General features: G+C 33.2%; 1 protein-coding gene across 1 annotated transcript in view; it reads right to left on the reverse strand.

Moving 5' to 3' along the window:
• Gpr158 (G protein-coupled receptor 158) overlaps nt 1-22,949 on the reverse strand; it is a 465,699-nt gene that overhangs the window by 137,989 nt on the left and 304,761 nt on the right. The window contains exon 5 of the mRNA XM_047521161.1: nt 7,293-7,361. Coding sequence (XP_047377117.1) covers nt 7,293-7,361 — 69 coding nt within the window. The remainder of the gene's footprint in view (nt 1-7,292; nt 7,362-22,949) is intronic.

Here is a 22,949-nt window from a genome sequence, read left to right on the forward strand (position 1 = left end):
ATTGTGCCAAGAGGAGTAGTAAGAAAATGAAAATAAATAAAAACATTAATGAGATTCTAAGAATATCAGAATCAACTCAAGTAGCATTAACACAACTGAAAATATTGTAAATGTCCTAGTATAAAGACTTGAGGGAAACACACAAAACAAAATAGAAAAAAGACAAAGATATACAATGACTAGAAACTGTCTTGGCATCACACTTTTCACACTCACTCAAAGGAGGTGGTCTAGATCTCTGATATACTTTGTTGCCAATGTTTTATCTGGTATTGCTGAACTTCTTCAGCAATTTGGGAATTATACTTTTCAAACTATCTTGTCATAAAACAACTATCCCCATACTATTGTGTTCTCAACAGCATTGTTATGTTCATTCTGTATTTAACTTTCCAATTTATTTTTCTATTTTGCTTAGCACTGATCTAAATAGAACTAAAAGGCACCAAGCTAGAGGCAGACTACATTGGCTTAAAAATTATCTATAAAATTAGGAACTTCCTGCTCTATGATCACCGTGGAAGCAAATTTATCTCAGAACCGAATGGCTACCATTTTTCCCTAACAAGGAATAGAGCTTCATGGAGAAAAGGCTGACACCCAGACTGGGAGAAAGAAAGGATAAAATGAGTCTGGAATATCTCATTGCACTAGGAAGTGGGAAAGTCCTCAAAGAATGGAGGGGTCATATGAAAAAGATTCAGGATATAGTCTGAAGGGGCTCCCACTGGGCAAATCTGGATAATTTGATTATCAAAACAAACAACAATAGTAATGGATTAAATACTAGGCTGTTTTAACTACATATATTCTCATGGTCTCATTCTCTTACTCTCCTTATGTCCTATCAGTTTTCTCTCTTTTATCTACCTTTTTTTAAACTCTATGCCTAGAAACAATATCCTGGTATGCATCTGGATGATACATCTCCTCTGGAAGGGTTTTCTCTACAGTGGAGTTTTTTAAAAATCCAAGTTTTAGTTTTAGGTTTTGTGACCATCATAGAAAAAAATGATATCTTGACTGACTTAAGTTTTATGCCCCTGAAACCAAGTTGATAATAGGTTGAAACATAATATTCCAATAGTTACAGATAAAGTAGTTGGACATTGAAAAGTTCAGATAGTTCAACAACATGATTCATCCAAGCTCATATGAATTTTACTTTAGGTCTTAGGGCCACTTTGAGTTATTATAAATTTCCCTACTTCATCCTCTGTGGTTCTCACTTCCTTGGAGACCTAATAGGTAATGGGGCAGAACATAGTGCTCCCTGGTTCCCTGTTTGATACCATTTGAATTAGTACCCTCTGTGCAAGGTATGACCATAGTGAAGACAGAGGTAGACCAGGAATTAAGAGACTAGATTCTATTGTTGTCTCTCTCATTACCTAACTGAGAAAAGTTGGTTGAATGGTATCTTCTTTTAGCCTCCCTCCTTTCATTTGCAAAATAAAGAGGTTGGAAAAAGACCAAATAGTTTGATGTCTGTTCTAGTTCTAATATTTCGCAGGATTTTTAATAGGATAGGGGTTGGGGGGCAACTTGAAAATGAGTATTGTAGCCATACAGTTCCAAGATAAATTTGCTTCCACTGTCATGTATTGGTGTCCTTTACAGACAGGCACATCAGTCAACCAAAGAAGCAAACATGACTGAAGAGAAAAGCCCACCTTATTAACTGAAAATTAAAGCAAAACAAACTTCTTGATTTTATATTACCAATAATTATTTTATTAATTCATAAAATGTCTTTTTTATAACTTAATAAAAATCATTTACTTTCATTGTTTTTCTTTGAGTTCTTTTTTCTTTCTTTTATAAATTATGCAGAAGTTTTTAGGTGATTGTGAATACTAATCATTTGTCCATAAATGTATGAACTTTGAATCATGAGACTCTTTTGAGAATCTGTAAGAAAACATTTTAAATGCTTCAGCTCTCTGCTACCAATTATAACAATGCTAAATTTAGTCAGATTTTGGTTTGTCCTCATCTGCACAATGATGATAATCTCTAATTTGGACTTTCCAATATAAGCACTGTTATGAAATTGTCTGTAGTCTAAGATTGCTTAGAAAAGTCGAAAATAACCTTAATTCTTGCAAATCTGAACAACAATATGCAGCATAAAAAGAATAAATAGCTCATTGCATAACAGTGGAACAGTGAATATCCCCAAAGACTCTTTTCATGGAGTTACCCAGCCCTAAATAAAAAATTCTATTTTATTCAAGTATACTTCATTTTAAAAATCTGTAACCTCCTCAGTAAAACCTTCATGAGAAATTCCAGGATAGTCCACACCAGGAACTCAGAAAATTGGTAAGATTTTTAACATATAAGAAAGGTATTAGTCACATTAACATAATCAAATGATTAGGCTTTTTGGTGATTCAGGTTGAACAACTCTAATCAAAAAATCCAAAATCTGAAATGTTTTAAAATTTAGATTTGGATTTCAAACATTTCAGGTTTTGCATTTTCAGATTATGGATGCTCAACTGGTAAAGTCTATCCAAATATTCTAAGATCCGAATCTCTGAAATGTGAAACACTGCTGGTTTCAGGGATACTCAACTTGCATTTGGTTTTCTTGATCACCCTTAACATTTAATTAAATACTGTTCTTCCTTATAGCAAAAATCTAACCAAAAGTTATAAACTTCTTTTCTGCAAATGTCCAGGAAGCCAGTGTATCTTGATCCAATGACCAGATTAGTCTTGTCAAGAATGCTTTCTGTAAGTATACCCATGCACATAGTCGAAGACTTCAATGTCAGTTATCAAGACAGCATTCCCCAATATCTCATGTAAAATAAAATCATTCTCCTTTCAGACTCAATCAATATACTACATTTTAATCTCTAATTTTCCCTGCCTATATTTTATGCTATATCCAAATCTTCCTTAAGTAATTTGATCCCTTCTGTCTCCAGAGCATGATGATAACTTAATTAAAAATAAGGGTATAAAGTATAAACTTGGGAGCTGTCCATTAGTATCTCAAGCAGTTAAAAAAAAAAGACTTTATTTTAGAAAAGATGAAATAGGAAGCTAATTAAATATAAAGTCAGCAGGATAAGCTATCCTAATGTTCCTGACAGCAGAATTTGTTTGGTAAGCCTCCTTTCCTGTTTTCTTCCTCCAAAACATGTTAGGATTATCAATAAGTACTATCTTTTAATTTTTGTTAAGTTGCCAATTTTCTCCCATCTTTTTCTCTGTATTTGATATCACCATAGGTACAAGTCCATCACACTTTCTAAATTGTATCCTAGTCAATGAATGAGTTTCTTATACTACTTTGAATATTTTGCTGTCCAATATGATCATTTGATTTGAATAAGTACAGATTCTATAAGTAAAAATGAACCAAATTTCTGCTAACACACCAAAATAACTTTAAAGGTATTATGTTGCCTAACTGTAGATACTAAGTAAACATTATAAATGAAGGATATTGTTCTTAGTCTTCCACAACCAAGCAGATTCTTTGGAGCTTGTACCATTAGATCAGTAGCCTCTAGTTTAGGAGAGAGCTCATGTTTATTTGAAACTGAAAAAAGGTCAGGGTAGCTCAGGAGAACACAGTTAGAAGTAAAGTGTTAGCAGATGAAGCTGGAGATGTAGGTAAAGACCACACCCACACTGTATCTAACACCATAAGTCATGGTAAGAGTACTGACTTTTATTCTGAGACTGAGAAGTCACCAAAGAGTTCACAGATTGGATTTGATGTTTCTAAAGTTTCTTAGGGCAACCAGGTACAAATAAAATGGATTTAGAATAGCAGTTTAGGAAAAAGACAATGGTAGCAACATATATTAAAATTATTTTTCAGATTAGCAAGGCCATTTTAGATCTTTCATGACCTTATTGGTGATTCTGTGACCAAACTAAAGTTCTGCCTGTTAGTTCTGTGAGAAAGATTAGATGTTATGGTACATGACATATCACTTGAACAGGAAGAGCTGATAAACATAGTCTTACACTAGTACATTGCTTCTACTATTAATTACTATGTATAACTTTATGCCAGTAAAATAGAATATGGATTATTTTTATGGAAAGATAAAAATGGATTTTCTTAGTCCATTTGGGGTGCTATAATAAAACCAAAGATTAGGAAATTTACTTCTCTGTTCTGGAGACTGGGAAGTCAGATCAGCTGCTGGCATCTGATGTCTGATGAGGGTCTTCTTGCTGCATCTTCAGATGGTAAAAGGAAGAAGGGCAAAAGGAACCAAACTTCTTCCAATAGAATATTCTTGTATAACAACTTTTCTTTCTTTAGATTTTGTGTGTGTGTGTGTGTGTGTTGCTGGAACTGAACCCAGGGCCTTGTGCATAAGAGGCAAGCACGTTACCAACTGAGTTATATCCCCAGTTCCTTATCTGACTTTATAAGGACACTTTATAAGGACAGAGTTCTCAGGACCTAAATACCTCTCAAAAAGGCACCACTTCCCAACACTGTTGCATTATGGATAACGTTTCCAACACATCAATTGTGAGGGACACATTCATATCATAGAACTCATTATATCTAAATATACATATATTCTAAATAGAAATAGAAAATGTAACTCAAGACATAAAAAGATCAAGACTGCTTGATCTAAATATTAAGTTAGGGAAGATTAGAAAATGAGGTAATGGAGGGTACAATGTTCAAATTATGATTGGGTTTAGAGGCTACTGTAGGAATTTTTTTTTTCTGTAAGTAAAATGGAGAAACTTTTAAGAGCTTTGAGGAGTGACATGGTAACTCTAAAGTTGGTATTAAAACTGGCTGATATTTTGAAAATAATGTATTGAAAAGCACAGTCATGGAAGAAGAGAGACCAGTAAGAGACTACCATAATAATATTCAAGAAAGATACATCCTGGCTAAGACCGAGGTAATGGCAGTGAACATGGTGGGAAGTGGGGATTCTTGATACATTTGGAAATGTTTTCTGATAGATGTGAGAAAGGGAAAGGTGCCAAGTATCACTCCCAGATATCTGGCCTGAATAATAAGAATGAAGGAGTACCTGTCAGTGGAACTGGAAGATTAAATTTGAGGGAGAGATCAGTACCTCCACTAAGAATGTGGTAGGGAATTCTTTTGGGTCTTCCAATGGAGGTAAGGGAGGTATAAAGAAAGCAGTTGAATATGATTTGGAGTTCATGGGCAACGTAAGACTGGAGATGAAAATATAGCTATAATTAGCATATGAATAGCAAAATTAAAAACTGTGAAGCTAGATAAGCTCATCAAATGAAAGAAAATTAATAAAACTATAAGGATAGAGTCCTGAGGCACTCAAGTATTGAGGTAGGAGAGAAGATTATAATCAACAAAGAAGGCCAAGATGAAGGGATCAGTCAGGGAAGTGGAGGAAGAACATGATATCCTGGCAGCTTTACCTTATCCTCTATAACTATGCTTCTTTCAGATCTCTGACCCTCAACTGATGTCTTATTTCCTAGACTTGGTTAGGTGTTTTTCCTTAGTATCTCCACAGAATTCAGCTATGACTCTTAAAATTTGTCATATTGTATTATAATTGCACTGGCTCATTTCTGCCCATAAATTGTAAGCTTCTTGGAAGAAGAAATCAAGTTTATCTTGTTCATAGAATATTCCCAGAAATTACCACAGTGCTTAGCACAAAGTAACTGCTGAACACAATTGGGTTGAACTGTAGTACTTATCTTCTGATTGTACAGAAGTGTGATACAAGAGTCTACTATGATACCTAAAGCACTAATAATACACATACACTTACTTCATTACATTCATTACATTTTTTATACTTGTTTTTGTATAGGAAATTTTCTAGCATTAGCTAGTTAGTGTGGTTTAAAGTCCTGATTTAGGTAAAGCAGGAAGAAGAAGGAAATTAATACTTATGGTGTATATGTATGTGTTTGTATGCGTGTGTATGTATTTTTTTTTTTTTGTACTGGGGATTGAACCTAGGGACACTCAACCACTCAAGCACTGAGCTACATCACCAGTTCATTTATGTATTTTATTTAGAGACAGAGTCTCACTGAGTTGCTTAGGATCTTGCTAACTTACTGAGGTTGACTTTGAACTCAGGATTCTCCTGCCTCAACCTCCTGAGTTGCTGGGATTACAGGTATGCATCATCATGCCCAGCACTTATGGTATATATTAAGCCTTATACAAAATATGCTTTTCATATGTTATCTTACTTAAAAATTTAATTTTCCTCACAAAGAGAAAAGTATAATTAGTTCAATTTTAGGAGAGGAAACTAAGTTTATAAATGATAAATAATTTGTCTAAGGATCCAGGCACAGTGACACATATCTATAATCCCAGAAGCTCAGAAAGCTGAAACAGGAGGATTGCTAGTTCAAGGCCAGCCTCAGCAACAGTGAAGCATTAAGCAACTCATTGAGACTCTGTCTCTAAATAAAATACAAAATTGGGCTGGGGATGTGGCTCAGTGGTTGAGTGTCCTGAGTTCAATCCCTGGTACTCCCCCCCCCCAAAAAAAAACACAAAAAACAAAAAAAGTTGTCTAAGGTCACCCAAATGTTAAGAGTCAGGATGTAAATATCTGAAAAGTCCTTAGTAATATGTGTGGGTATGTGTATATAAATAAGGGCTTTATAGTATGTGTGTGTGTATATATATAAGTATGCATGTATGTATATGTATACGTGTGTATATATATATGCATATGTGTGAACATATATGCACACATACATATGCATTATATATTTATATATAATTATACATATATATTTGTGTGTGTGCATGTGTGAACACACATTGCTATGATTTGAATCTAAAATTGTTCCCTAAAGAGCTCATATGTTAAGCAGTGTAGCAAGGTTCAGAAGGTAAAAAGACTGGATTATGAGAGCTGTAACCTTATCAGTGGGTTAATCCATTTGTTGGATTACTAATGTGAATGGACTTCTGAGTTGTGACTGTAGGTAAGTAGGGCATGAATGGAGAAAGCAGATCACTAGGCCCTTGGACCATATCTCTGTCCTGGCTCATGCTTTCTGCCTCCCAGATGTCATCATTGAACAGTTTTTCCTCTGCCATGCCCTTCCCTCATGAGGTTCTGCCTCATCTTGGCTCCAAAGCAATGGATTAGCTAACCATGGATGGAGATTTCTGAAATCAAGAGATTCAAGTAAGCTTTTCTAAGTCATTCATGTATTTGGTCACCACAATAAAAAGTTGACTAACACACATACATAAAATATCAGCAAAACAAAAAATAAATGGCTACTTTAACAATATAATTGTTACTTACCGGAAAGTATAGAAGCAGAGACCCAAAAAGGATGGTTTCCAACAGGATAAGGCCCGATGCCCTGATGCTCTATAAAACAAAATGAAAATGCTGTTGTTAACTTCCTAGACATAGAAGAATTTATCCTATTTGAAAATGCCTCATCCATAAAAACAACATTCTTTGAAGAATATTGTATAAATGAAGATTAGCTAGCAGGTAGATAAACAAGTGAAACAGGCAAAAAGATGGACTATAAAGGTGATGATAGATTTAATGGTACTGCAAGTGACTACATGGGAATTCATTCTATAAATTTGAATCACTGGATAAACTAATCAGCTTATAACATTACTTTGACAATTCTTTCAATCCAAGAAATTCACACACACAGAAGATCTTGTCAATATTTCTGAGATATCAGCCACAAGAACATCAAATGCCAACCCTAAACCACCTCACAAACACCCACAGGATAGTTTTTTGTGGACAAATCAAGCACATATATAAAGTCTTGAAATCTAAATGATATATCTCCCACAGTGGTTAAAATAGAATCACCCAAATCACTAACATGGCTCCACTATCAATAATATGAATCACATTAAATAACAGAGGTATCTCACCTGGTATACATGCTTAAATGTTATTCAGTGGTCAAAATTCAAGACTTAATCAATTTTCAAATAAACTCTCCAGGTTTTTTGTTTACTTAATTTTCTAAGCATAAATATGTATAATGACCTTAAGATACTTGTTAAATTCAAAATAGCATCTTCCTGTAACAAATGCTTAGGAAAAGCAAGATACAAAATAACAAAAGTCAATCTTATCTTCTAACAACAAATTTTGCTTCAATGAGTTCGAGTATCAATACAGAGTAAATATACTGACTGAGAATAAACACAAAAACAGGTCATTCTGAGATCCCTGTGTTTTCATTAAATACTATATAAAAGGTGTACATAAATGTTATCTCATACAAATACCTTACTTAACAGGAAAACTACTTGGGGTAATAACAATTAATTTTGCAACTCTAAAAGTTACTGTAAAGTCAAACCCTGAGAATGTATTATATTTTTGGAAAAAGCCTCTGGTAGGGTGTTTAACCCATAGAAATGCTTCATGTAATCCTCAAAAGAACTCAGGATTTTTGTTACTTTAAAATTTGAGAGTGAGAAACAAGTTTAGTCAGTGAACAGACTTGATTATTTGAGAGCTTATTGATATTAGTTATTTTAGCTAATAGATAATTTAGTGAAAAGAAAATTTCTATCTACAAGTATTTAAGTGAGTTTTGGCTGGCAGAATTTCTAAAATGGCAAATTATGTTTGCAAAGCATACCTAATTATGAATACTCTGTGGCTTGTGTTTTTAATTTTCTAAAAAATGATACTAAAACTGAAAATCCATAATATTATACAAACTGCTTATAAAATATCTACACAATATTGATTAAACACAGGGACATACAAAGAGCTACAGGGTATAGTGGAAAAGACACACTGGAGTTAAGTCCATCTCAGTGTCAATTATAAAGCAACCACTTTAGGCAGCACCAAACTTCAATTGCCTCACCCACAGAATGAGTATTCTAATATTTACCTATTTAAATCTGACAAGTTTATTAAACACAAAGCATACAAAATGGCTACCATCATATCTGGTTCTTAATAAGTATGTGCATATTCTTTAAGTCAGAAAGCAGCATAGGGTGATGAATTTAAAACCACAAAGGCCCATATTGCTAGCAGTCAAAACGCTTCATGCTAGAATCCAAAATAACCCCAGAGGGGCCAAAAACCTGGAAGGGACCCAGCAGCCTCTTCTCTGGGCTATGACTGTGGTGTGTGATACAATGGTTTCTTCCATCCTGCAGTAGTTTCTGATAATTTTTAGGGTCTGTAGACTCTATAGCCATGTTACAATCATTACTATCATATAACAGTAGCAATAATAGTACATGATTTCGTGTATGTTCTCAGAGCAAATAACCTGTCTCCTTTTTTCCTGGAAATGTTGTGAAATTAATACCTTAACCTTGCTTCACCTTGCTCCTGGCTGAACAGAGAAGACTATAATTTCAGTTTACAAATTAGAACTCTGATAAGCTATTTCATAATCAAGTGTGAGGTATGTCATAAACCTACACTTTTTCCTTTCAAAATATTCTCTGGGAGAGCTGACTTCACGGCTCACAGCATGAGCAGGAACCATTTAATAAGAGGGACTCAAGGACACAGAACAGTCCTCATGTTCCCCAAAATATTTTCACCACTGTCTTACCAGTTATTAGAAGTTCTTTTAACTGTAACAAAGCCGAAATAATGAACAAACTAACAAAAGGCATGGCAAAATGTCATTTTCTTCCCAGTTTTGCCCGAGATAGAAATGGTGGTATGGAGCTATTTTTAACTAGAGTTGTTAAATGGGGAACTCTTGAAAATCGTTCTTGAAAGATGATCAACAACATATGCTATGATAGTACTTATGTAAAACATACATAAAATAACACTATACATTGTATATGTAGGTGTATGTGTATAAACAAATGTCTAGAGGACATATACTAGGCTGATAATGGTTTCTCCTTAAGAAGGAATATATTTGGGTTTTAGAATAACTAAACCTGAAATACTTTAATTTCTCCAAAGAAATACAGTCATACATTGTTGTTCAATGTACTTTTTAATAAATCAATTTTTAAAAAATAAAAATGTGTCAACTCAACTATTAGAAAATTTTACCATTACACACTATTGATGCAAAAAAGTCAGTCTTTTTCTTTCAATTAATATTTCCATATCAAGTTTTGTTTATTTTAATGGATAAAATTATCAATTTTATTTCTGATAACATCAGATGAGTATAAAGCTCGGGAAGATAATGTTGAGTCTAACTCTCTGGTTTAGCATCCAAAAAGCCTAATAAATATAATTTCAGAGTTTTATGATACCGGTGAGCATATTCTACCTCACTCCAGTCCCATCCCACCTTCCCCACTTCTTAACTTTCAGAGCTAACTTATGAAGATTTATAAGACAGATGTCAAACCTACAGAACAAAGAAAAGGCTATCATAATATGCTAATTTTATCAAATTATATCAAGGTCAATTTGTAAATTCCATAATCCTTAGATAAAAAGTATGGAGGAACAAGATGAAGCACAGATGCGGTTTCCATAATATTTGCCTAGGATGTAACCTCCCAAAGGAAGCGAAGTCATTGGAAGTAATAAAATGAGAATGCTGAAGGCTGAATTTTTGAAAATAATTAAAATGGTTTGTTATTATTTCCCTGATTCTAAAGGGACTAACTACTTCATTTATAACTGTTAAGCATTTTTAACCTCTGGGGAAATTAATGTATATCTTGCTAAACCATTGAAGCTGCTTTTGATTGTTGCCACATTGTTGCAATAATTTAACTTTATTTCTCTAAGCATGAATACATTTTTACATAGTTAAAACTCAGAATCTAAAAGAAAATGTGAGAGCAATGGTATTATATTTTAAAAGGGATAAGCTAGCATTGGATTGGGTGATAAACAAGGACACTATAAATTTATATCATTTACAAAAAGAACAAGGCACCCTACAGGAGATGATTCATGAGGTATACTTTTTCTTTTAAATCTTTTATTTCTTTAGAGCAATCCATGGACAGACAGACTTCTGATGAAACCCGATTAAACACCTGAAATTATACAACATAGGTTAGAAAGCAGATGTAAAATGTGATGCTGAAGAGATTCTTAACATTGAGAGGTATGAGGGCACTGTTTTTCAATAATTTTAACAATTATATGTGGATAGGAATCGACTACCTCCAATTTGAAAGAATGCATGTAGTTCATTTATCTTATAATCTGTCATGAAATACTGAAAACTCAGAGAAATTTGTTAAGGAGCAACTGTCAAAAATGTGGTCAGTTAAAATCAGTTTTAGATTTTCAGAAGAATTTTCAGACATTAAAAAGGGGGTGCTATGTAAAAAAGCAGAGATATGGTCAGGACAGAAACTCAAAGTGTAATTTAAGTAATTCAGATAATTACAAATTCATGGACTAAAACATATAGACTTTCTATCTAGATGGGTTTTTATTATCATTTAGATATGAGATGTCCCCTAAAAGCTTATAGGTGGGACAATGAAAGAATTTTCAGAGTTGAAATGATTAGATTATGACAGGTTTAACTACTAAGTAGATTCATCCACCAATGCAGATTAACTGGGCAGTAACTATAGATAGGTATGGTTTGTTCTTGGTGAGCAGAACTCTCTCTACTCCTGTTGCCATGTCCTGAGTAGCTTTCTCCCTCCACAGCCTTCCTCCATGATGTTCTCTCTCATCTTGGGACCAGTGCTACAGAGTCAGCTCACCATGGACTGAATCTCTGAAATCATGAGCCAAAATAAACTTTTCCTTCTCTCTACAGGTCTTTCAGTCTGTAACCCCAACGCTCATTCATTAGCTGTGTGACCTTGGGCAAGTTGCATAACTTTCTGAGATTCAGTTTCTTTGCCTATAAAATGGGTACACTAATGCCCAGTTTTGTGGTACTATTGTAAAGATTGACAATAATACCCTGGGTACAGAGCAGACATTCAGTGTTAGTTTTACATAAATTTTTCATGTGCAGATAGAGGAAGTGAGGTCAACAGGGTACCTAAGCTTACTTAGCTGCTGAATGACAGATTCCAGGAAAACTATTTTCCACAGCAGCTGATTCCCAATGCTATTTCCTTGGAACATCCAATCTGATCCTCATGGTTTTATTCTTTCCCAAAATAAAAATAACAGGACAATATGGAATTACATAATAACAAAAACAGGTAACACTACTAAGCATTTAAAAATAAACTATAAGTAAGGGTTTGATTTATAGTCTATGAAAAATTTACTAATCAACTTAAAATTCCTGACACTTTTAAGGAAAATATTAAAAGAAACTGATACATTGCTTTAACTAAATATTATTTCTCATTCTAAGACTTTATTAGAAAATCCATTTTTTTAATGAAATAATTCGTTTGATGTTGAGGAATTTTAAGACCTTTCGTAAAGTTCACCCAAAAATACAATCCAAAGTGACATATATATATATATATATGTTCTTAAAAACAGTGCAGGACACTAAATGAAGAAGAAAAATCAATGACTCTGTATACATGTGAAATTAGAAATAACGAGTCATTCATTATTACTTATGATTTATCATCTGGCTGGGTAAAAACTTTTCATGATCATAATTGTTTGGCAGAATTAATATGGGATGTTTGCCAATTGACTCTGCTTTGTTTCAGATAATGTGAATACTTAGGGGTTCCCCCCAGTCTCTCTGATTTTAGAACTCAAAATTTATGTCTCACCACAGTTTCAGAGATGCAGAATAACTCAGATGCATGAGAGGGAATGTTTTGGACAACCTTCATTCATCTATATCCTTAGGATTCATGCCCAAAGCAATTAAACACCAACACAACTCTCATCCCTCTTAACATTCAGTCCTTTCTCCCTTCTAATATGCCACTAGAATACCTTCCAAAACTGTGAAGGATCATCTCCTATTTGTCCTCATTTTTCCATGGGTTCCCTACAAAAATATGCAGATTGAATTGCTATTTTTATAAAATTCATTTGGAATCTTTAGTTCCCTTTTTCTTTCAATATTGCTAAATAGAGCAACTCATTTTGCATAATGGAGATAAATTCTCTGAATGTCAAAAAAAATACAGAAGGGAATGATAGAGAGTAAAATACCACATAAAGAGATCCTGCATTGGGAGAAATTATTTTACATCCTTTAAAAAAAGTGACAGGAAATTACTGAAACATATTATGTGATTAGCCTAGTTGTCTATTATTCATTAAAAACAACTGATATTAACAGATATATTTTTCAAATAAAAAGTATATAACTGAAAAAACCCCAAATTCTTCCTAATGAAAAAATTCTAATGGAAAGAACGTAATCAAAATGTAAAATTTTATTTTGAAATTTGTCCTTAAATAGAAATATTAGATACATGGAATAAACTCAAATATTTAGTTTGATATTATTCTTTTTAAAACATAAATGTATTTTATATTAAATAAATTTCACAAACTGTCCATTTTCATGTGATTGCTAAGTATCAATAGATTTATGTGATTTTTCTTTATTATTTGAACATTTAATCTCATAAGTTTTTAAAAATTTGGTATGCTGAAATTTTTAATTCTATAGTATAATTATTTTGAAATGCTAATGTTCAGAAAGCTCATCAACTGTGTGTTGGTTAGTATCAGCATCTTCTCAGTCTTCTTAAACAGGAGAAAAAAATTGTGAAAGCAGGGACAGAATTTGTTAGTACTGTTAAGCTTGTCTTGAACACATTTTCTGTCCTCTGTAGCATGTTTGGAAATGTATGGAATGACAGCAAAAGTACAAAACAGACACATTTCATACTTAAGATATTTGGAGACAGCCTAACCATTCTAGGACTTGTTTATGATTCTTACTTTATGCTTTTATTATTGTCCTTATTTTTTACACGTAACAAGAAATTTTGATTCTACTAAAATATTTATGAATGATTGCAGACATAATAATTTCAGTGAGATAGTCAATAAATTATTTAATAAGGTATAATCAATGTCCCCCTATTGGCAAGAAGAATAAACAGTTCAGAAACTTAAAATAGTAGTATAATATCTGACAGGTAAACAACAAAGTTGGATTCTAAATGGTGTGGGGAAAAAACTTATTTGGACATAAAGATGATGAATACAGGATTTCAAAACTTGAATCTCTGAAATAGTTTATATATTTCTAGATGATATGGAGCAAGCTGAATTCTGACTTACCTCAAACTTAGGAGCATTAAGAACCATCAAGTGGGCATTATAGAATTTAGTTCATATTGAGTGTGTCATTTTTAAAATTGTTAATCAAAAGACAAGTGAAAAAGGAATGAAATATTAATTAACAAACATCCTGTCCATATTTTTGTTGTCAACTCTATTTATTTCATTAAATCATTCTGTTTTAGTCTTTATGCTTATCAGCAAATTATAATTTTTATAGTTAAATAATTATCTTAATATTTTAAAGTTTTATATATTATATCATGAACATGGTTTAGGAAAGACTTTCAAATAATTAATTCATGAGTTTTAATTAAATAGTAACTGCTAACCCTTCCCTACAGAACTGAAAAAGGTCACACTAGCTGATGGATGTTTTAATTAGTTCTCTTTCTTTGTGATGGGATTCTTTGCTCTAAAATATACTATTTTATTCATTAGAACAAATTATCAACTCAAAAAGACACAAGACACAAGTGAAATAATTGTGTATAGAGAAATTAAACAGTAGAGAAATTTGACAATAGAGAATAAGGACAATGTTAAAAAAAATTACAATGGACCATTTTTAAAAAGCTATTGTGTTTAACCATAATAGAAGTTAAATTTTACTAAATCAATTCTCTGAAAGAAATAAGTTTTTTAAAGTTTGTTGAAATCACTCTAAATACATATCTTCATCCCCAACTACTTTCCCTAAACTCAGATTTTCACTTGCTTATATGACATTTTCACCTGAATGAATTACCTCAAACTCAAGATGCCAAAAACTAAATTTTTCCAACCACTTTTCTATTCAGGGTCCCTATCCTTATTAAAAATGATCAATTATTCACCTATATTGTAGCCAAACCATATCTGAAACATACTTTTATAAACTAAAAATGAAAGAAATGTGCTTTATGAAATATTCATAGTTTTACTTTTGTTTTTTTCATAACTTCCAAATTTTTCTTGACCAAGTATCCCATGAAATGAATGAGTGATTAAAGAAATAAAGTAATTAAATAAAAAAAGTCACATAAATGTTGAATAGAATTCAAGGAAAGAGGAGAGGTTTTATTTTAATACATGGACTCCTCAATGATTTAGTGAATAAACAAAGTTTTAAAAAGCTAAGGAAGAGAAAAATTAAGGGAAGGAAGATGGGGGAAAGCAGAAGAAACCATATATATATATATATATATATATATATATATATATATATATATATATCTGGTTAAACATACTGCTACTTCTTGGTTTCATAGGGAAAACGGAGCCAGACAGGGTAGGTACAGAGAACTGGTCACGGTCCTCTTGCCTCTATCACAGACGCTTTTCCCTTGTTTACTGTACCCTCGTTCTCTAATCTCTCCCACCTCGGATAATCTGTACCTTCATGTCACCTTTTCTGTCATTTCATCCAGGGCTGCCCTATTCAAGTAAGGCACATATATCAAAGTAATTCCCTTATTCCTCTTAATCCCTAATTTTCAATTTCTTCCATTCAATATTAACTGTTATTAAGTAAAAGAACACAGTAAGTTATATCCTTGTAACTAAAGGGTGCCAGTGATTGGTAATATCTTAATGGTTGTTCTCCCAGGTAGAATTTAGAAAACAAAATAGGTAACATTTAAAATCTAAAAGTAAGGAGAAGGACTTAAAATGGCAGGTTAGAGAAGGTCGCTTCCCTGGTGGCTCTATGGTGTGAAACCAAGAATTCAGACATGCAGGTTCTCAGCAAGGAGGTCTGAGGAATGTCTGGATACAGAGAGATCAAAGATCAAAGACACCAAGGCACTGCCCAACTACCCTGAGAGGTGTCCTGCACAACATTATTGTGTAGGAAAGAAACCACATTTCTCTGGCTACCAGGGAAATCAGAGGAAGGAACCATTTTGTACCTCCAATGCTGGGGAACAGCAGTTGGGGGAAACAAATTCTGACAACTGTCTAAGCCAAATAAACAGGTTTGGCAAACCCACACTGCAAGGCATAGTGTGTGCCTAAGTACCAGAAGAAAATCAAATATGGAAAAGGTTTTATAAAGGGGAAAACACACCTGGCTTCCTACTTTTTGCTTCAGAATGGCCACTTGAAAGATCAGTTGCTTCAAAGACTGCCTTAGAGAGTCATGCTTGGCTGGGAAAGACAAGCCTGCTGAGAATTTGAAAGGGCAGGGGAGAAATTGATTGATTTCAGAGTCTGAACCCAAGAATCAAAAAGAACATGAAGTTCACAAGTGACTGAGAGGAACAAAAATTGGCCCCTCCACTTGATGAGTGAAACTCAGGAGTTTTTCTTCGGGGACAGTTTCCCAGTGTGATCCAGCAACTACCCGGGCTGGGACGTATGCTGATTTAATAAAAAAACTCAGAATAGATAAAGCAATCCTTGGCAGAAAGAGTGAAGCAGGGGCTATCGCAATACCAGATCTTCAACTCTACTACAAAGCAATAGTAACAAAAACGGCATGGTATTAGTACCAAAATAGAAAGGTGGATCAATGGTACAGAATAGAGGACACGGACACAAACCCAAATAAATACAATTTTCTCATACTAGACAAAGGGGCCAAAAATATGCAATGGAGAAAAGATAGCCTCTTCAACAAATGGTGCTGGGAGAATTGGAAATCCATATGCAACAGAATGAAACTAAACCCATATCTCTCACCATGCGCAAAACTAAACTCAAAATGGATTAAGGACCTCGGAATCAGACCAGAGACCATACATCTTAAAGAAGAAAAAGTAGGTCCAGATCTTCAACATGTCGGCTTAGGATCAGACTTCCTTAACAGGACTCCCATAGCACAAGAAATAAAAGCAAGAATCAATAACTGGGATAGATTCAAACTAAATAGCTTTCTCTCAGCAAAGGAAACTATCAGCAATGCAAAGAAAGAACCTACAGAGTGGGAGAAAATCTTTGCCAATCATACTTCAGATAGAGCGCTAATCTCCAGAATCTATAAAGAACTCAAAAAACTCTACACCAAGAATGCAAATAATCCAATCGACAAATGGGCTAAGGAAATGAATAGACATTTCACAGAAGATGATCTACAAGCAATCAACAAACATATGGAAAAATGTTCAACATCTCTAGTAATAAGAGAAATGCAAATCAAAACCACCCTAAGATTCCATCTCACCCCAATTAGAATGGCGATTATCAAGAATACAAGCAACAACAGGTGTTGGCGAGGGTGTGGGGAGAAAGGTACACTCATACATTGCTGGTGGGGCTGCAAATTAGTGCAGTCACTCTGGAAAGCAGTGTGGAGACTCCTTAGAAAACTTGGAATGGAACCACCATTTGACCCAGCTATCCCACTCCTTGGTCTATACCCAAAGGACTTAAAATCAGCATATTACAGAGATACAGCCACATCAATGTTCATAGCTGCTCAGTTCACAATAGCCAGATTGTGGAACCAACCTAGATGTCCCTCAATTGATGAATGGATAAAGAAACTGTGGTATATATATACAATGGAATATTACTCAGCCATAAAGAATGATAAAATTATGGCATTTGCAGGCAAATGGATGAAATTGGAGAATATCATGCTAAGTGAGATAAGCCAATCTCAAAAAAACAAAGGACGAATGATATCGCCAATAAGTGGATGATGACACATAATGGGGGGTGGGAGGGGTTAGTGTTAGGGTTAGAGTTAGGGTTAGGGAGCGGGGCAAGAATGGAGGAAGGAAGGACTGTATAGAGGGGAAAAGAGGGGTGGGAGGGTGGGGGAAAGGTAAAAATAACAGAATGAATCAAACAACATTATCCTATGTAAATTTATGATTACACAAATGGTATGCCTTTACTCCATGTACAAACAGAGAAACAACATGTATCCCATTTGTTTACAATTAAAAAAAATAAAAATAAAAATAAAATTAAAAAAATAAATAAATAAAATAAAATCTTCAGACCAATTCACCATTCAAAGAGCCTAAACTGCCCCCAGGAGTCTCACTTACAGGATTTCCCTTCCCACTCCATCAACCCCAACTAACACACCTGAAAAGGGAAACTGAAAATCTTTTGAAATCCAAGAGAAACAATTCTTTAAACTTTTCATCAAGAACCTTTCCTTTGCCTCTTCCTCCTCCTCCTCCTTCCTTTTTTCTTTCTCTTCTCCCCTCCTCCTCCTCCTCCTCCTCCTCTTCCTCTTCCTCCTTCTTCCTTTTTTCCTTTTTCTTTCTACTCTTCATTCAATTGTGACCTGAATGGTTCATGGACACTTACACATATTCATACCTGTTTCTTTTTCTCATTCCTAGCATTTTTTGAAGGCAGTTATTTCTCATAGATCAGTATTTTGAAGACTAAGATGATTGTTTAGAATAGATCAGTTTTATTCTTTTTTTTTTACTTTTATGTTTATTTTTAAATTATTTTTGAAATTTTTATTTTATACACTTTTTTCTCTCATCTCTTTCCCTTGATTCTCTTTCACTCTTTTCCTCTGCTAACAGCCAATATTTGTTGATTTATCACTCTTCCTTTATTATTTACTTTTATTTTTTCTCCCCTTCCCTCATAATCACCACATCCTACATTACTTCTTTTCTATCCATATTCACAACTTAAAACTGTAAACACTTATGTAAACTTACTGTTTTTTTACAATGGGCAATAACTGATTTAGGTTTACCATGATGATTAACATAGTAGATGCCAAAGAAGCAACTATTTGGCTTAATGCTGTAAATTTTTTGTATTGGTTGTAGTTATTATCTGCCTTCCCCTAAACTGTGTGGTACTGGAAACCTTCAGGGACACTATAAGTCTACAGAGAAGAAACTCTACTGCCTCAAAACCATACTATTAAATGCAAAGACACACAAACAACAAGAAGAAGCAAGGGGAAAAAAATCACCGAAAACAAATCAATACAATTCAATAATACAATCTGTTCAGACAACAGTGGAAGAAATATCAGAGAAGAAATTTAGAATTTTCATAGTTAAATTGATCTGCAAGGAAAAGATGATGTAAGGAGTGACTTCAAGGAGAAAATACAGGAAGCAAAAGATCATTTCAATAAAGATATAGAGATTCTTGGGGAAAAAAAGCAGAAATACTCAAAATGAAAAAAAAATCAATAAACCAAATTAAATATTCATTGGAAAGAATCACCAGAAGACTAGAGTACTTGGAAGATAGAGTTTCAGACAATAAAAACAAAATACATAATCTTAAAAATAAAGTTGGTCATGGAGAAAAGATGTTAAGAGACCATGAACATAACTTCCAAGAAATATGGGACAACATGAGAAGTCCAAACTTAGAATTTATTGGGATAGAAAAAGGCTCAGAAATACAAAAGAATGCACAATCTTTTCAAAGAAATAATATCTGAAAATTTCCAAAATCTTAAGAATGAAATGGGTTGCTCTGGCTATTCATTTTTCCAAATAAATTTCAAGAATGCTTTTTAAAGTTCTATGAAGAAAGTCATTGGAATTTTAACAGGAATTGCATTAAATTTGTGCAGTGCTTTTGGTAATATGGTCATTTTGACAATATTAATTTTGCCAATCTAGGAGCATGGGAAATCTTTCCATCTTCTAAGGTTTTCTTCAATTTCTTTTTTTAGTGTTCTGTAGTTTTCATTGTAGAGGTCTTTCACCTCTTTTGTTAGATTGATTCCCAAATATTTTATTTAATTTTTTTTAGGTGACTATGTATGAGGTAGTGCTCTTTATTTCTCTTTCAGTAGATTCATTACTGATATCTAGGAATATTTTTGATTTATGGCTATTGGTTTTATATCCTGCTATTGTGCTGAATTCATTTATTAGTGCTAGAAGATTTTTGGTGGAATTTTTTGGATCTTCCAAATACAGAATCATATAATTGGCAAATAGTAATAGTTTGAGTTCTCCTTTACCTATTTGTATAACTTTAATTTCCTTCTTCTGTCTAATTGCTCTGGCTAGAGTTTCCAGGACAATGGTGAATCAAAGTGATGAAAGAGAATACTTGTCTTGTTCCAGTTTTTAGAGGGAATGCTTTCAATCACTCCTCAGTTGATATCCAAAGGACTTAAAATCAACATACTACAGTGACACAGCCATATCAATGTTTATAGCAGCTCAATTTACAATTGCTAAACTATGGTACCAACCTAGATGCCCCTCAACAGATGGATAAAGAAAATTACATATATATATATATATATATATATATGTATATATATACGTATGTATATATTATTATATACGTATATATATATTATATATATATATGTATATATATAATATTACTCAGTTTTAAAGAAGAATGAAATTCTGGCAATTGCTGGTAAATGGATGGCGTTAGAGAATATCATGCTAAGTTAAATAAGTCAAACCCAAAAAACCAAAGGTCAAAAGTTTTCTCTGATATGTGGATGCTAATTTGCAATAAGCAGGCAGGGAAAGGATAGGGAAGAATAGAGTTACTTTATATTAGGTAAGGGGATTGAAGGGAGGGGAGGTGTATGAGGAAAGGAATGATAGTAGAGTGAAACAGACATGAATACCTCAGGTACATGTATGACTGCATGACCAGTGTGATCTTAAAATATGTATAATCAGAAAAATGAGAGAATATACTCCATTTATGTATGATCTATTAAAATGTATAAATGCATTCTACTCTCATGTACAACTAATTAGAATAAAATTTTAAAATTAAAAAAATGCTAACAAAAATATATACAAAAGTGGAAAAAAAGGATGGAATGGAAAATCAAATACAGGAGGTGTACAGGACCCAATTATTCAAAATTTTAACAGACCCACACCATGGTACTTTATTATGAAAATGCCCAACATAAAGAATAAGAATAGAATTTTAAAACCTGCCAGAGAAAATCTACCCTTCACATTTAGAGGGAAACCAATCCAGACTGTAGTCAATTTCTCAACTCGGTTCCTCAGAGTTAAGAGGTCCTAGAATAATATATGCCAAACTCTGGAAGAAAATGGTTGCCAACTGAGAATACCATACCCAGCAAAATTAAGGTTCAGATTTGAAGATGAAATAAAACCCTTCCATGATAAATAAAAGTTAAAAGAATTCACAATATCTAGATTGTGGAAACAACCTAAATGCCCTTCAATAGATGAGTGAATAAAGAAACTGGTATATATACACAATGGAATATTATTCAGTCATAAAGCAGAGTAATATAGTATTTGCAGATAAATGGATGGAACTGGAGAATATCATACTAAGTGAAATAAGCTAACCCCAAAAACCAAAGACCAAATGTTTTCTCTGATAAGTGGATGATGCTACATAATGGGGGTGGAGGTGGGGGGTTAAAGAAGAATGGAGGAACTTTAGATTACTTAGAGGGAAATGAGAGGGAGGAAGGGGCAGGGGTATGAAAGATGGTGGAATGAGACAGATACTATTACCCTATGTACACGTATGATTACATGAATGGTATGAATCTACATTGTTCACAACCATAGAAATGAAAAGTTGTAATCCATTTCTGTACAATGAATCAAAATGCAGTCTGTAAAAATAAAAAACAAACAAATAAAAAAGGATTCAAAACTAGAAAGCCTGTACTATAAAACATACTCAAAATTTCATTAAAAGAAATGAAAAATAAAAGTACAAACCAGCAAAGGGAGGAACTACACTTAGAAGAATAGTCAATACAATGAGGAACTAATTCAGATTAAAATGATGGGGAGTAAAAGCAAATAAATTAAAATGACAAGGAATAAAAATAAGTAAATTAATATGACAAGGAATAAAATAAATCAAAATGACAGGGAATAAAAAATCATATCTTAATAATAACTATGAATTTAAATGGCCTAAACTCATCAATCAAAAGACATAGACTAGCTGATTGGATTAAAAAATAATACCCAACAATATGCTCTCTCCAAGAGACTCATCTCATCAGCAAAGACATCCAGAGACTGAAGATAAAAGGATGGGAAAAACCATATCATTCACATGGATCATGTAAGCAAACAGGGGTTTCTGTCCTTATATCAATTAAGTGGACCTCAAGCCAAAGTTAATCAGAAGGAACAAAGAAGGACATTACATACCACTTAAGGAAAATATAATACTAAATATAAAATATAATACTAAACATTTATGTCCCAAATAATGGTACATCTACATGCATCAAACAAACTCTTCTCAATTTCAGGAATGAAACAAACCACAATACAATAATACTGGGAAATTTTAACACACCTCCTCACCACTGGATAGATTCTCTAAGAAAACGACTTAATAAAGAATTTATAGAGCTAAAAAATACAATTAATACCTTAAACATAAGAGACATGTACAGATATTACATCCACCAATGACTCAATACACTTCCTTCCCATAGCATATGATTGCTTCTCTAAAATAGGCCACAAAAGAACTCTTACCAAATACAAAAATATATAGATAATACCTTGTATTTTATCAGATCATATTGGACTAAAATTAGAAATCCAAGAAATTAAAAATAGAAGCTACTTTAACACTTGGAGACTAAATTATAGGCTTTTGAATGACTGATGATTAGCTGAAGAAATCAGGATGAAATAAAAAAAAAATACTTATGGGTAAATGAGAATAGTGACACTAACATACCAAAATCTCTGGGACACCATGAAGGCAGTTCTAAGAGGAAATTTCATTGAATTGAGTTCATTCATTAAAAGAACAGAAACTCAACATATAAATAACCTAAAGCACTATAAACTGAAGAACAAATCAAGCCAAAAGCAGAAGACAGGAAATAATTAAAATAAGGGTCAAAATCAATGAACTTGAAACAAACAAAAACAATTAAAAAAAAAGCAA

Source organism: Sciurus carolinensis, chromosome 12 (assembly GCF_902686445.1).
Source record: "Sciurus carolinensis chromosome 12, mSciCar1.2, whole genome shotgun sequence".
Taxonomy (NCBI): Eukaryota; Metazoa; Chordata; class Mammalia; order Rodentia; family Sciuridae; genus Sciurus; species Sciurus carolinensis.